This window comes from Cajanus cajan, chromosome 2 (assembly GCF_000230855.2).
Source record: "Cajanus cajan strain Asha chromosome 2, NIPB_CcT2T_4, whole genome shotgun sequence".
Lineage (NCBI taxonomy): Eukaryota > Viridiplantae > Streptophyta > Magnoliopsida > Fabales > Fabaceae > Cajanus > Cajanus cajan.
In genome coordinates, this window is record NC_138518.1 from 73096095 (window position 1) to 73113211 (window position 17117).

Sequence of the window (17117 nt, forward strand, 5' to 3'; positions counted from 1 at the left end):
AATATTCATATTAAATATATTTTATACTTATAAATTTTAATAAATTCATATCTTATTTTAAATTTCAAATTTTCTATCTTATTTAAATTTATTTTTATTTTTATTTTAAATAAAAAAAAATTACATGTTAAACGGTATATTAATACAAATTTAAAATATAAATAATATGTACATATATAATATGCTTGCAATTGATATCATAAAATAATATATGTAATATCTACATAGATATTATATTATTAAATATATAATTTAAAATTAATAATATACTATAAAATTTATTTAAGTTGTATATATTATAAACAAATACATTAGAACAAATAGTCATTGTTATATTTAATAAGAATCTTTATTCTTCCATTAAGAGATTCAATTTTCATTATTATTTTTGTGGTTTATGGTCCCTTAATTTTTTTTTTAAAAAAATAAGAAAAAAAAGTGGTTGAACTGGTTTGACCCACCGATTCACCAGTAAAACCGAAAAATTGACCGGTTCAATCCGGTTTGAAACGGGTTGACTGTATAACCGATCCAACTTAAGATTCGAACCGGCTAGACTACCGGTTCCCGGTCCAACCGGCCGGTTCGATCCGGGTTTTTAAACACTAGTTTACACCAAACCTTCATGCCACATATTTCCTTGCAAAAGTCACGGAATGAGAATCAGGAACTTGATTAGCCAAAGTTCTGAAGTTGATCTCCTAATTCACTTTAGACCTTTGACATGTTCTCTGAATTGTTTTTTTTTTTTAGAGTTCTAAGTTCTAACTGCAACCTCATGAATCAGCTTTGATGTAGTCAAGTTATTAATAACAAGTTGAGGTTTTTATGCATGGATTTAGCCTTTCTCCATGACCGTGAGTGGTTCTTTAGATTCATACAACCCATCATCAACATGAATTTAAAAAGCCATGCACGAGAGCGTACGCCATCACTTAATAGTGGCTCCTTTGACAATTGCATAATTCAAAACCAATTAAACCTCCGAGCTACATTCAAATAATTATACATTGAAATAAAGAGTCTTCAACTTGATTATCCAACTACAATTAACACAGAATTCACAATCACATGCCACAACATTTGTAAATCATGACTCAAATAAAATAATTTGTCCCATTGTGAAGAAAGAACACATTTGAGTTTAGACTCGCATTCAACAAGAAGCGCTGATAAGCAAGACAATCAGGACTGAATGTAGAAATGTCATGCAGAGTTGTATCCACCAAATCCAGCTGAATTTGAAAAGCCTTTAACAAAAATGATTGCCCAAAGGAATCACTTATTAGTGGTAATTAAAAAAGGTAAACAAAAACGTTAAAGCAAAGTCAATCAGCCCAGGAAACAGACCACAAACCAAAGATTAAAAAGAAATAACTTGCGTTATCATCAACCCAAGTTATGAAGCCAAAGTGGGAAGAGTTTCAAGAAATTACAGCTGTGGGAAAACAGAGCAGGCCAACTTAGGCTGATATTGAACATCAATCTATATCTCACTGTAACTTAGAAGTTAGAAATCTCTTTGTACACACTCGAACGAACCCGTTTAATGCCATGTAAACCGAGCACTTCAGAAATCCAAAATGAAAAAAATTAAATTAAATTAAATTAAAAATGAGACTGTGATAATAAAATTTCAACATTTAAAGCTTGCAAAAGGTTTTGGCGATAAGCCAGTTTAGACAGCGAGTTTAAGATTACTTACCGGAAGAACACGAGACTAGCAGACTAATTGAAGGCTTTCCTCCTTCTATCTTGTTTTGTTTCCATACAAGACTCTGTAACTTTGCTTCCACCAGGTTCTTCAATGTCATTTCTTGAAATCTCAGAAAGCCGGAATGGTCACCAGAACCAGCATCGTTATCTTCTTATTCGTTATAAAGAGGGCATATTCCACATTCTTTTATTGTGAAATATTGGCTGATGCTGATCTGAAAAGTGAAACTGCGAACATGACAGGGCATAAGGCTCATGCTTGTGTGTTCCAAGGTATGTTTCCACAGGAATGTGTGATCTCTATCAACAGCTCTGCCTCGACCCGTCCAAAAGAAATAGTTACTTAGCCGCTAAGGCTCAGGAGGAAGATCGTGTATGCCATCAGCAGATTCAAATTTTAGTTTGTAACTAAAATCATCATGTCTATCTTCAGTACCATCCATATCTAAAACTCCGAAGGAGAAACACAAAGCGAAACCAATGATCCTATCATCATTGCACAAATTTAGAGAATCTGTATTTATAGTTACTGAATGTCCCTTGCCATGACAAGGGAATTGATGAGGAACTGATCTCCCTGGAAAGTAAAAGAACACAAACCTATATGCATTGTCAGTGATCTTAAGCCATGCAACATCCACAATATTAACACGATAGTCTTGTCATTGATGAGTTCATCCAAACACCATGTGGGAGATGCGTAGTCTTGGGAGAAAACGAGGACATAAATCATTGAATCTTCTATTGCTTTGTGCAGTGCAGGTGAAATCTCTTCTCCCCTGCCTAGTTTGTAATCAATGTATGTGTCAATCTTTTTCCTCTGTAGTTCAGCATAAAGATGGCTAATGAAGCTGTCATGGGTGTCTTCCTCTCTGAAGCTGAGAAACACATCACGCCTAATCTGAGGAGGAGACACAATAGTGGATGAAGAACTCCCCGACATTGAAATGAATCAAAATTTTCTTTTCTGCCTCTGCACCTCTTGGTCTTAGGTCTTTGGCTTTGCCTTTAGCATTAATATTTATAAAGCAATTTGTAACAATTTCCCATTATTCATTTATGATGGCATTATATTTAAAGGAATAAACCTCGTGTTGCATTTCTTATCTAAGGTTGTGCTAGGTGATTGAGTTAACTAGGTCGGAAAGTGTTGTGACTGTACATAAGGAGGCACACAGAAATTTCTTTTCTGAATTACAACTTATAATCATCCCTTCAGTTTCCACTCTTCTCTTGTTTGTTTAACCTGCGATGGTGAAATCCAATGATAATGGTTCCGGTTCGGTGCCTCCTTTCCTGAGAATCCGACCCCACCTTAGATGTTTTTTAACAATAAGTTCAAAAGAACATTCGTATTGTTATCTGTTTCAAGTCCTTTTGGTCTTTGTCAGTTATTAATCCCTAGGGATCATTTCAGATTAATCACTTATATTTTGAATTCAAGTATTATATAACCGTGTTTAATATTTGAAAGGAAAATATTATTATTTTGATAACCAGTCTGATTATATGCCCTGAACTTTCCCCTCTTAACTCGATTTTATCTTGCAGAAGCAACCTCTCTGCTCACTGGAATAAAGTTGTGAATATTTGATCCTCCACAGGGCATCAAATGGTTAGAGCCCTGTGCATTAAGTTTACCCATTTATTCCTAAAAATGACGAGTGAATTTGTTTGATAAGATTGCAGATCCAAGAACTATGAGAAGGTATTCGTGCAATCTAAACATCAGGATTTACCTTCTGGCCCTTAAATCTGCATCCTTTGGGTCGAAATGAGGGATTGCTGATCCACCAAATACCTGAAAATTGGATATAACGTTAAGGACTAAGATGAAAGAAATTCTCTGGAATCATCAAAAGATGTAACATTTTTTTTTTAAAAAAAATACGCACTCAGGAACTAAAGAAAATGGTAAAAGGATAAAAAGTTCTACATTTTTCAATTTCTTTTTGCTTGAAAACAATACAGCAGGATTTTGCTCTGTTCTTAATAGTGTTCTTGTATGTTTCCTTTAATGAAAATTGGAGAGAAGAAACAGAAGACGTAATTTCTAAGAACTCCTTACTAAATTGTAACTCAAAAACGCCCTAGCTCAAAAGAATTTGTGTTCTTGAAGTTCTGTACAAATTTTGTTCCCTGTAATCTACAATGATAATATATGGGAACAGAGAAAAACAACAGATATTGTCAAGACTCATCGATGGCAATCAGAACTCAAATGTGCATCTTTTACAACTGTTCATTAAACTTGTGTTGAATTATCATGTAGAAAGTCAAATAGGTAATGAAATACACAACATGAGCAGGACCTTGTACTGAATCCAACAGAAATTTGCAAAAGTAATTGAACATTCACAATTAGAACTCAATTCAAAATGCTTACATGAAATTGGACAGTGTAATCAGGATCCAACTCCCGAGCCCCCTCTTTACTGAGCTGAGAGCACATGGACTTCGTCTCCAAAAGGAATTTCAACGGCATGACTTTCCCATGGAACGGCAGACAACTTCCTAACCCATTTTGACTTGATTACGCACTGTGTGTGCTTTTTACATTGATTTAGTGGCATTTTAATCCACCTCTCAGTTTAGTCCTGCTTATGCCGCTACAATGTTGACGTGCTTGGTTTCCAATTGTTATTTCACCAGTAATCTCCACATGAACAAGACCCATTCTTAAAATGGTGAAACCGGCTATTGTCCCTCACAATGATTTCCCTGCCAACAATCTTTGCCATAAATTTAATTGCAGTGTGGCAGTCCACACACACCCGAATGTTCTTTATTACACGAATGGTTGTACCAGCAGTAGTGCTAATGATGCCAAATGCTATGGCAAGTCTCTCACTGTGGGTGCGTAATAAGTCACGTTTGTGGTCCTCATCAACATCATGGAGCACCTCATTTGTGTCAGGGACATAACCTTCTTTCTCCATCTGCTCCAATAAGATATTCAGCGCCTCGTTTATTTTGTCATAACGTGGATGTGATTCATCTCCAGCCAGAAAAGTATACACTTTGTTTCCAACCTCAATCCAGCTGCATGCAGGAATTTTCTTCAAGCCCTTTTTCCTCATGTGGACTCTGAATTTTGCAGCATCTCTCCATCTTTGGGCGGCTGAATAGATGTTCGACATTATAACATAAGCACCCATGTTTCCAGGGTCAACCAAAAGTATCTTATCCACAACCTTTTCAGCCAATTCAACATTCTTATGAGCCCTACAAGCAGCCAACAAGGTTGACCACACACTTCCTGTTGGTTGCACTCCCATGTTAGAAATAAAGTCATAGGCTTCCTCTAATCTTCCAGCTCTACCAAGCAGGTCCGCAACAGCAGCATGGTGCTCCAGGCCAGGAGCAATACCAAAATCCCATTGCATACTGTTAAAATACTTCCATCCTTCATCCACCAACCCAGCATGACTACAGGCAGTTAAAACAGCCATAAACGTCACATAACACGGCTTCACTCTATCTACTAACATCTCCTCAAACAAGGAAACCGCATCAAGAGCATGTCCATGCATCGCACATCCCATAATGATGGCAGTCCAAGAAACCATGTCACGCTCACGCATCTCTATTCTATCAAAAATACACCTAGCCATCTTAATGTTACCACATTTTGCATACATATCCACAAGAGCGCTAGCTATAAACTTGTTATCATCAAAACCAAACCTAACTATATATCCATGAAGTTGCTTCCCTAAGTTCAAGGCCGTCAAGTGAGCACAAGCCGGTATAACACTCGAAAAAGAGACCTGCATTGGCTTCACATGTTCCTCCAACATTCGACGAAAGAAGCCTAGCCCTTGATCGAATCTCCCATTCTGCACACAACCAGCAATGATGGAGTTCCACGAAATGGCGTCCCGCACAGGCAAGAGGTAAAAAGCGCGAACCGAAAGCTCCACTTGAGTACACTTGGCGTACATGTCAATCAGACTACTTCCAATGAAAACATCGTTATCAAACCCGTGCCTGATGGCATAGCCATGAATTTCCTTTCCTCTGACGACATCAACATGCTCCGCGAAAATGGGAAGAACGCTAGACAAAGTGAAGGAATCAGGCCTCAGGTTTTCCTTCCCCATTTCCCTAACCATGTCCAATGACTCTTGGTACATTCCGTTCTGCGCATTACCGGCAATAACGGTGTTCCACGAAACAACATCCCTCACTGGCATTGTGTCGAACACCTTCCGTACACTATCTATTTTGGCGGTGGATTTATTATTATTATTACTATTATTGCGATTATTAGGGTTTGGGGGGAATTTGGAGTACATGTTGATCAAGGCGTTGGCGGTGTAGAGATCGAGGTGGAAGCCGAGGCGAATGGCGGAGGCGTGGAGGGAGTGGGCGAGAGGGAAGTGTTTTGAGAGCGTGGAGGCTTTGAGGAGGGAAGGGAAGAGGTGGCGGTCGGGGGAGATGCCGGAGGCGCGCATGTGGTTGAGGGTGGCGAGGGAGTGGCGGAGGAGGCCGTGAGAGGCGTAGCATTTGATGAGGAAAATCCATGCGAGTGTTGTTGGTTTCGTCTTCACGATTTGGGCGTGGAGCTGTTTCGTGTGCCACGTGGGAACCACCGTGTTTGGGTTCTGGAGGATACTTCTCAGCGCATTGTGGGTAGAACTCATTGAAGGGTGAACCAAGTTTGAAATGAGTTCAACTGAAGAACCTTTGGACGAAGAATGCTCTAAATACAAATCATCATGTGTGTGTCTAATACAATATTGATATTCACATATCAAACGATAGTTTATTTTATAAATTTATATTAAAAATTTAAATCATCAAATTGTTAAGAGTAATTGTGCGCATGATGTGTTAATATAATTATAATTCAAAACAATATTAATTTTTTCATCATTTTATATTATTTAAATAATACTTAAATTTTTCCTCATCACATTAAATATAAAATATTTACATATTATTGTCAACATAATTTATTACTATTCAAATCTATTATCTACAAAAATAATAACAAACATAAAACAAAATGTTTATTAGTGTTTACATAGAATAGTTTCATATTTACATTTATTCATACAAACACAATAATCGATACATTTAGATATTAAGATTAATGTTAGGAGTTTAATAAACTCAAATAACATATAACTTGGTGCATAAGAGCTATAACACTTAATTTATAATTTTATCTTTTTTTAATTATTATTATCTTTTTAAAGGGTGATGTTTATAACTTCTTAGTTAATTTTACATTAAGAATGTAAAAATTATTATGACGAGTCCAAAGATCAAATGCATATGATATCTTTGTGATTGAGTAATTTAACCTATTAGGACTAAGCATGACATACGCTAAACAAATTGTTCAAGTTGTTCAGCATAAAGTGGAAGTAACCAAGATTGTAATGGATGGAGTTGGATTTCTCAAACTTTCATCCACAAGAAAATAATAACCAATTAGAGTTGACAAGAATGTGGTTGAACTCCTTAACCTCGAGGTTCATGTGACCGAAGTGAGAAAACCTTTATAAAGTTTTCATCAAGAAAAAGAGGTAGTCGAGAATGTCATGGATGAGACGGATCGACTGGACTTGGTCTTTTCACAAGAAAAAACTTGGTCTCTCCACAAGAAAAGACAACAAAGGTTGGTTGGTAGATATGGTTGGGTTCAAGATGTTATGTGAAGAGTATCGTGGTCACATACTTCCTTGACCTCTATTTGTGGTCTTGTGAAATCTTTTACAAAGATAGTAACTCAACTTTCATGGAAGTAGAACTTTCTAAAAAATTGAGTTGGTTTGTGAGTCACCATGAGCCAATGAAAGCATAAGTTTACTTATATGTATGAGACTTTATTCTCTAATCTTGACTTTGACTTTCCTTTACAAATTTTTAATTTATTGTATTAAAAGCACTTAATATTGCTCTAACAAAACCCCATCCCAATGGATAAATTTTTGTTTGGTTGTTCAAAATATTTTAGGAGGAACTCAACATAAAGTTACCAGTTAATTAATTTTTTTTAATAATCAAAGATATGCTAGTGTCTTAAGTATCACTCAATAATCTACTTAAAAATATTATTATTCTTGAATTTCAAATGACTAATAAAATTTTTAAACATAGTATTGAACCATTTTATTAAACTCATATTGGTTAGTCCAACTAGTTGAATTAAGAATTAGACTCATAACTGATGTGGTCATCTTATTAGATCAAACATGCAATTGGTCCACACTTCTTATTATACTTTGTTCCATACTAGTGATTACACTCTCTTTCACATGACATGCACATCTCACACTTTGTCAAACACCACTACATTGCACTTTGTCCAACATGCTCACATGTGTCTCACTATTACATGATATTGACTAAGATTAGGAAAAAAAGATATTAACCGATAAATTTAGAAAGAAATGAAAATTTTTGCATCTAACAGATAAAGATGAGAATAGATTAATCCTTAAATATGAATCTATAGTCTAACTTGTTTAAAGCTTGATTTGACCAATTATATTTAATAAAAGATTAGATTTAGTCTTTTAAAAAAATCTATTATTTAAAAATGTTATGATTAGACTTTATAATAAAGTTTTATAAGTTAATTATTTATTTTATATAATATAATAACAAGTTTAATACTCACTATTATTAATATAATTAATTAAATAATTTTATAATAAAAATATTAATTATATATATATATATATATATATATATTATAGTAGCCCAACATTATGAATATATTGTATCTTATGTTAGTTTTTTTTTAATCTTTTAATTCTTTTAAAACTAATGTTTAATAAAGTAAATCACCTATTTTAACCATGAAAGTTAAAAAAAATTACAGACCAATTTAAAAATTCTTATTTACATATTTAAAATTATTTTTGTTATAATATTTAACTCTGTTGATATAAAATACAATTTTAAATAAATTAATAAAGTAAATCAGATTTTTAAAAATTTCAGGCGAGATAAATAAAACTTAATAGACCACACTTTTAAATTTACTTTTTAATAAGAGGGAGAAGGGGTTGTATAATATATATATATATATATATATATATATATATATATATACAAAATAAGAAAATTAATTATATACTTTAAATAAATATATAAACTCTTAATAATTATTAATAAATATAATAATAATTTTTATTTATTATTTGTGGATTAAATTATTTATAAAAAATAAAACCCAATAGTAGTAATAAATAAATATAATACTGATAATAAATAATTTGCATTTATTCCTTTTGAATAAAGTTATTTATAAAAACTATATATATATATATATATATATATTAATAATAATAAAAATAATAATTTAAACTATATTATAAAAAGACAAAAAAATAGTAATCAAATATTATTTATTTTATATAAAACTTCAATTATATAAAACATAATTTTAAAATATCAAATTCACTATATTTCTCACTCAATTATACTCTACCAAAAAACTACGAATTCAATTTTATTACACTCTAAATCAAATTATTTTCTATTCCCTTTTATTATTATTGGACAAGTAATAATATAGATATAACTTATTTTCATCAAATAATTTATCAGAGAAATAAGGTGATATCTTGCATTGTGATTAATGTTTGATTATTAGAGTTTAAAGTATACCGGACAAAACAACTTACAAAGTTTTGAACAAAACAAAAGGCAAAGAAGAGGTAACCGTGAGAAGAAGAAATATTTCAACGGTTGAAAAAAGAAAAGCATTTGAATAAAGTTATTAATAAAAGAAGAATAATAAATGCAACGATAAGAAATACATATTAGTTTAAACAAGCTAGGTCATAAACCTAAGTTATTTATACCTGTAGTCTCTTAGACTCTTAAACCATTCGAATACGTAAAATATGAATGAGGAAGTTGAAGAGGATGACCCACTCAATGCGTAGTTTTGGCTCGTAAAAGGATCTGTTCCAATTTTCTGTGATTCACATTACTTGTTGACGGAGTCAACTTGAAGTGTTGCTGCCAACACTGGTTTCTTGTACTAATCTCATCCAGATCAGAAAACGTAACCATTGGTGCAAATAATATTTTGTTCTCACCAATCCAAAAATATTTAAGGGACTCAAATAAAAAATTTAAAAGAATCAAAATCATGTACTTAATTTATGAATCCTAGCATTTTACTAACAGTTAGTAATAAAATTGATGCAGTATAAAAATAAGTTTTCAGTCTCAAATCACGTTAGCATTCATTAAATTCATAATTTCCAAAGTGTGGACTAGAAGATATAGGGAACAACTTTTACTTCTTAACAGAAAATGAAACACGGTGCAATTTAGAATGTATTAAAAATAAGGAAAATTGAATTCCCAGATTTTGACCATGATTAAGAAGCTCTCATGTACACACACGGGTGTGAGATCGAAAAAGTTTGCAGAGAATTGAGGCAACGCATCAAAATGTAAGACCACACGAGATATGTTATGTTATGAGGTCCCTTAATTATGGTTCTGCAAGCCACAAATTAATGACAAGGGTTGAAAGTCGCTTGGTTTGGGCAATGACAACGAAATTTACCCATCCAAAATTGTCGTACGACTAGGATCACGAAGAAAAAAGTTGAATAATATATAATTTCAAAGTTCTAACTCCTGTTTATTCTAATTTTTTTATATATAAATTAATAGAACAAAATTATAATTCTAATAATCTCTTCTCCCTGTCGTCAAGGTGACATAAGCAAAAATCATTTTTCTTTTGAGCAGTTGCAAGCACACGAGACAAGAAGCGAAGCCGTTCCAATTCCCTTTGCTAACCTAAAATCCAAATCATGCCGCGTGTGTGAATCCTATTCAACCTATTCTACGTTTCCTTCCTCTCAGGAGCGGTTGAAACTTAAAACAGAATGAGTATTAACCAAGACCGTGTTCTATTCAAAGGCTGAAGTGATCACAGTCAAACCCAAAACTGGTAATAAATTATGACTTCAATGATATGAACAAGAAAACTCACCATTTTTCCAACAGTCTTGATAAGTATTCTAAAATATCAAAAACATATTAACTGTTTTTTATTTATTTATTTTATTTTTTGACAATGCCTTCAAGAAATAAATACACCCATAAAAAAATGTAAGAAAATTCCCCCAACCAACAAGGTTAGCTTCATAAAATAATTTTATTTATTTATTTGGTAAAGATAGGAAAGATTACAAAGATGATCGCATTAAAGATTAAAACTAAGTTTTCATGCTTCTAACTACACGAACTCTCCGAACTTTATTTTAATGAATGCTTAAGTCAAATAGTTAGCTTCCTTTAAATTAGCTTATTATTATTATTATTAGTTATTTATTGGTGTTTCCATTCCAGGTTTTTGAGGAGAAAAGGTAGTATATATTATGAGCGGCACTTTGGGTGCGTCAAAAAGGAGAAGAGATGGGTGAAGGCATAGCGGAGAGAGCGGTTTTGAGCTTAGGCAAAGGGTTCGACTTGACCTCAGATTTCAGGCTCAAATTCTGCAAAGGCGAAGAGCGTTTGGTTGTTCTGAACGAAACAGAGAAGAGAGTGCTAAGGGTGCCAGGTTTGGGAGGCATCAGAGATGTCTCAGTTGATATCAAATGCGACAAGGGAGATCGCACACGCTACCAATCTGATATTCTCACATTCACCCAAGTAACCCATTCTTTTATTCTCTCAAACCAAATCTTATTATGAAAATGAAAATGAAAATTGGTTTTGGTGTTTTAGATGTCAGAGCTGTTCAACCAGAAGAGTTCAATCCCTGGGAGAATCCCCTCTGGCTACTTCAACGCCATGTTTGGGTTTGAGGAGGATTCCTGGGCAACTGATGCTGCTAACACCAAGTGTTTGGGTATTGATGCCTATTCTATCAAACTCTTCAATCTCCATATTCATCGCTACCCTCTTCTTCTCTCTCAACGACTCCTTCAAGCTGTTCCTTCTTCCTGGGACCCCCCTGCACTCGCAAGGTAAATCATTAATGCAAATAAATTCCCCTTAAAGATTGAAACCAAAACTGCCTCACATATTCATTACTGCCTTTCATGCTAGTGGTTGACCTCTTTCTCTAAACTTGGTTTACCCATCACGTAGTGGACCACACAACTCATGATCAAATTTACATTTTAGTTGCATATCAAATTTTATTTCTTGATTAAAAAATATAAATATCAAATTAACGTCTAAACTTCTAATCTACACTTATTATTTTTTATACGAGAAAAAGGATGAAACAAGAAAACCAAGTATAAAAGTGATAGTTTTGGTCATGGTTTGGAAACCATGCTGTTACAGTTAGGTTTGTGAGGGAATTTGAATTTTGGAAAATAATACACCGTTTTGTACATAAAATAGTGGGGCGCATGCTGAATATTGAAACCGGGAAAGTAATTGGCGAACTGCCACATAAATATAAACAAGGTCAAATACGTAGTTTGGAAATGGGCAAAACCTGTAACGTTACACTTCCATGACCATGGCACACATATGCTTATCTTGCTGGACCTCTACGTTAGCTTAAGTTGAAATGGTCCTTTTCATATTTTTCTATCTTAAGTGCTATTTTTTTTATTGGTTAATAGTCAACTCCATCATCATCGACTTTGAGAATTATATTATCTCTTCATATCAAAATAATTAGGCCTGAGAAGGGGAATAATGGAACATTGATAGTTAAAAAGGTTTAGGGTTTAAAATAAATCAATAGTACAGTTATTTAAAATAAATTATTAGAATGCTACGAGAAAGTACAATTTTTTTAATTTTATTTTATTCTTAATGCTACATAAAAATTAACCTCTATTTCAAACTTCCTTTTCTTTCTAGATATCTCATAGTGCTTTTGCTAAATAATAATAGATTGTTTTCTGAAAAATAAATAGATCATTAATGTTTATTATCCTTTTTCGGATGGTCGAAACTAGAGATTTTTTTTAAGTCTATATATAAAAGCTTGGAAAATTAGATGCTAAATAATAATAGATTGTTTACTAATAATTGTATACAGTCAAAATTGTATTGAATTTCTGGGCTGCTAGCTGGAAAGTAAAAGGAAAATACACAAATTGTCTCTGATTTTTGTTTTCCACTTTTGTTGCTTAAGTCTCTCTTTCGGCCATAAATATTTCAAAAGAATGCGTCATGTGCCATAAAATTATTGGATTAAAGTTCAAGTTCTAAATAAAAGCTTAGAAAATTAGAAACAAATAGTTGTTTCTTTTAGTCAAAGATACACATCAAGAGCTTCTGACCGCAAATAATTTTATGTATCGATTAACGTACGTGTGTGTATACTAAGCCATAAATATTTTCTATCGTATTCTCGTTGCCATCTTCTTCAATTATTGTTTATTAACAAAACCATTTTTCGGTGTACTATTATTACCAAAGCCTGTTTACACTATCCATATATTGTTATTATATCCTGTTCACGCTACTGGATCAGTACAAAGTCAATCGTTTACTATATTTTAAAAATAATTATGATATCGACATTACAATGATTTTGGACATTTTCTAACAGAAAACGTTGGACCGAAGCTAACTTAAGATAACCACTGATGTTTGATGATTATCTTTTTATCTGCTCAAAGCAGTAGGATTGTACTGAAAATGATTTTTAAAATATATGAACAGTTAAAACTTTTTTTTAGAAAAAAAAAGGGTTTTATTTTAATAATTTAAACGTATTCTGATACTCAACAGTCGGCTAAGAACACTTGAAGAGCCACAGTAAAATTGCAGCAAATTTCCCGCCTCAACTTAGTTGAAATGATGGAAGATTTTCAAAGACTTTTTTGAGTTGGTTATTGACTATGCATCCTAAAGATTTAAATTGGTAAAGCTATTAGTTAAGCCCTCTGCCGACTTAAATTTGTTATGCATTGCTATTGTAATGGACTACTCTAGAAGGGCTTCGTATGAAAAGTTAGGTCTCAATTCAATCAACTCTTCTCTTATAACAAAAACTTTTTTTAATATTTAAATATCAATTTTTACTTGAATGTAACTATGTTATTATGTTAGAGACTCAAATTTCAATTCACATCTCATTATTAAATTAAGAACCCTTTGATTTAAATTGACTATGAAGACAATTTAAATTGTAGAAATTAAATATGTTTTAACCCATAAAGATATATATTACATAATTAATTAATTAAGTCCCTTTGTTTTTACTAACTAGAATTTGAGATTGAATTTAATTTCTTTCATATTTTATATATTCTTCTATACACATTAGTGTTAGGAATGAGATAGACGATTTTACTGAAAATTTTCTAAGATATAAATGGTAGGCTCTGAACTTATAATGAGATTATACCTTTCTCTAATATAAACTTTTTTTTTAATAAAAATAAAAGAAAAAAAATTAAGCATGCTCTGCAATTCCTTGATTGATGTTGTTTAAAGGTGAAAATTTTATTAGATTCATCGAGAACTTCGGGACCCACATCCTTGTCGGGCTTGGCATTGGTGGCAAAGATTTAGTGTTAGTCAAGCAAGACGAATCTTCCAATTTAGAGCCATCAGAGCTCAAGATGCACTTGGATGAGCTTGGAAATCAATTATTCAATGGGACATGCAATTTCCTTCCAAAATCCAAAGATCAGAAACATAAGGTTAATTTCCTTTGTATATAAGCAACATTTTGCAAATTAGAACAAAAAATAAGCCACTATATATTTTTCCATAATTTGATCTTGTTCTAACTAATAATATGCTGAAATACAGGTACCACAAGCTTTTGATGTCTTTGGTCCTCAAATTGTTGCCTTTAATAGCTCTACATCCGTTTGTGCAAAAGATGTAGGTTCTACCTCAATCCAATTTTCATGAATAGTTGAATATTCAATATTTTAGTTTAATTTTTAATTAATCATGTGAACAATGAGTTTGAGAATATTATAAAAAATGGAAATGCAGGGAATTACGGTTATATGCGCAAAGAGGGGAGGGGATACCCAAGTGAAGAACCATAGTGAATGGCTTCTGACAGTTCCAAACAAGCCAGATGCTGTTGATTTTAGTTTTATTCCCATCACTTCTCTTCTTAAAGGTGCTCCTGGCAAGGGCTTCCTATCCCATGCCATCAACCTCTACCTTCGATGTAAGTTTTTATTTATTTATTTATTTATTTAGTTTTTACCATCACATAACTCCTATTTTCCCCCCATATATATTGTAGCTGAAAACAATTTTACCATATAGAATAAATTAATACATAAATTTTAGAGAAAGCTTATCAATTTTTTACAAATGAGAATGAAATAAATTCATATAAAATGCAGATAAGCCTACCGTGTCAGATTTGCCATACTTTATTGACTTTTCAAGTGTTGAGGTCCCATTGACAATGTTTAATCATTATTCACCAGGATGTCACCTTTTGGTTGTTGAACTAATCAAATGAATTAAATTCACATGAAATGCAGATAAGCCTCCAATATCAGATTTGCCATACTTTCTTGACTACCAAGCACACAAACTTTGGGCTCCCATTCACAATGATCTTCCTCTCTGTCCCGCCGCAAACAGAACTAACTCTTCACCATCGCTCAGTTTCAATTTGATGGGTCCCAAGCTTTATGTAAACACGTCAAAGGTACTTTCAAACCATTCCCTATCAATTATTAGACTTTGTCATGTTCTCCTGCCTAATTAAGTATCTTACTCAAAACAGGTGACAGTTGGTAAAAGGCCAATCACAGGGATGCGCTTGTTTCTTGAGGGCATGAAATGCAACAGGTTAACTTCACACCATATACTAGTAATTATTCTTTAGCTTAATTACTTTTTTAGCTCACAAGGATGTGATTATGCAATTTTGGCCTAGTAAGTATGAATTAGACCAATTGGATCCCCAAATTTTCTTTCATTTACAATCAGTTTTCCCCATCATATTTTCATCCAATACCTAAGTCATATTGTATTCAATTCAAATAAGTTGTGTTTTTTAGTTGTTATATTGTATTTACTCACTATCACAACTTAAAATATTGAATAAAATCATGACGGAGGAAGCGGACGGAGTGACAGTTAATGAAAGAAAACTTGAAGAACTCAATTGACATGATTAAAACTTAAAAGAGAAAAGAGACTAAAAATACAATTAATCCTGATTCATTATACTTTTGACTAACCATCAATCTTAGCTAAGATTGTTTGGTCAATGATTGTTACTTACAAGGATGTTGGTGATACAGATTAGCCATACACGTGCAACATCTGTTGAATACTCCAATAATGCTTAGCAACAAAATAGAAGACACCCCAATATGGTCAGAAGAAATCAGTGACGAACGTTTCTTTGAAGCAATCAATGGGAAGAAATTTTCCCATGTATGTACAGCACCAGTGAAGTACAACCCCAGATGGAGCTCTGATAAATCTGTGGCCTTTATTGTCACAGGAGCCCAACTTCATGTGAAGAAACATGACTCAAGGAGTGTCCTTCATCTGAGGCTGTTGTTCTCTAAGGTGTCTAATTGTGTAGTTGTAAAATCAAGTTGGACACAGGGCTCCTCTGGGTTATCCCAAAGATCTGGCATTTTCTCAGCAATAAGCACATCAATTTCTGGTAAGGACCAGAAAAAACCAATTGTAGTTTTGGATTCAAGTGTGTTTCCAACAGGACCTCCAGTGCCTGTGCAAACACAAAAGCTTTTGAAGTTTGTAGACACGTCACAGTTGTGCAAAGGTCCACAAGATAGTCCTGGCCACTGGTTGGTCACTGGGGCAAGATTGGTCTTGGACAAGGGTAAGATATGTTTATGGGCTAAGTTCTCTTTGTTAAACACTGGTTCATGACTTATCATTGCACATGTCTAAAGTGAAAAATTGAGAAAAGGAAGGATTTTTTTTATTTATTTTAAATTATATGTTTCTAGCTGTGTAAATTATCAGATACATGTCATATCCCAACAATGGATATGTACTTGTTTAGTTAGTAGTATTCTTTAGATGCCTGAAAGAAGTAGCTATAGGACCAATTATTTCTTCCATTCGTATTGTAAGTAGCTTCCAACAAATTAAAGAATTTGCAAGATTGTATATTTCTGAGAACATACGAGTCTCTGACTCCAAGCATGCTGCTGTTGACATCCTCCTCTTGAGATAAAGATTGAGGGTATAATAAAAGAAAAAAAATCATAAATATCTTTAAACTGATGATCAATGATTCAATGTTTTTAAATAAATAAATAAATGATTTTTTTTTTTGGCTGAAAAAATAATCTGATTATTTCGTTAATTTATTTATCAAAAGATTTGATAGTGAAATAAGTAGACCTGAAATTAGAGCCTTTTTATATTTAAATTTTCTAAAGGAAAAAAGTGACAGTAAATTATACGCCTAACTAAAAACCATGTGTCTGACGTAATAAATTTAATATTTCAAACATCAAAAAAGA

At 32.9% G+C, this 17117-nt stretch overlaps 2 protein-coding genes across 9 annotated transcripts; one reads left to right on the top strand and one right to left on the bottom strand.

Moving 5' to 3' along the window:
* Positions 1-965: 965 nt before the first annotated feature.
* Positions 966-6437, bottom strand: LOC109803195 (Tetratricopeptide repeat (TPR)-like superfamily protein). Of its 7 annotated transcripts, none has more exons than XM_083068975.1 (3): positions 4103-6437; positions 3456-3517; positions 966-2617 (listed from the first exon to the last, which is right to left on the bottom strand). In XM_083068975.1, the coding sequence occupies exon 1, from the start codon at positions 6360-6362 to the stop codon at positions 4362-4364; it is 2001 nt and encodes a 666-aa protein (XP_082925101.1). In that variant the 5' UTR covers positions 6363-6437; the 3' UTR covers positions 966-2617; positions 3456-3517; positions 4103-4361. The 7 variants fall into 7 exon arrangements, with proteins under 7 accessions (XP_082925101.1, XP_082925100.1, XP_082925099.1 ...); XM_083068974.1 differs by having other exon boundaries at positions 966-3367; XM_083068973.1 differs by having other exon boundaries at positions 966-2202; positions 2317-3517.
* A 4556-nt stretch (positions 6438-10993) lies between these two features.
* On the top strand, positions 10994-16770 carry LOC109803181 (MAC/Perforin domain-containing protein). Of its 2 annotated transcripts, none has more exons than XM_020364636.3 (8): positions 10994-11358; positions 11434-11675; positions 14135-14327; positions 14440-14514; positions 14632-14815; positions 15141-15310; positions 15389-15453; positions 15912-16770. In XM_020364636.3, exons 1-8 carry the CDS (start codon positions 11122-11124, stop codon positions 16513-16515), a joined length of 1770 nt encoding a protein of 589 aa, XP_020220225.1. In that variant the 5' UTR covers positions 10994-11121; the 3' UTR covers positions 16516-16770. The 2 variants fall into 2 exon arrangements, with proteins under 2 accessions (XP_020220225.1, XP_029128403.1); XM_029272570.2 differs by having other exon boundaries at positions 11135-11358; positions 14119-14327.
* The last annotated feature ends 347 nt before the right edge of the window (positions 16771-17117 follow it).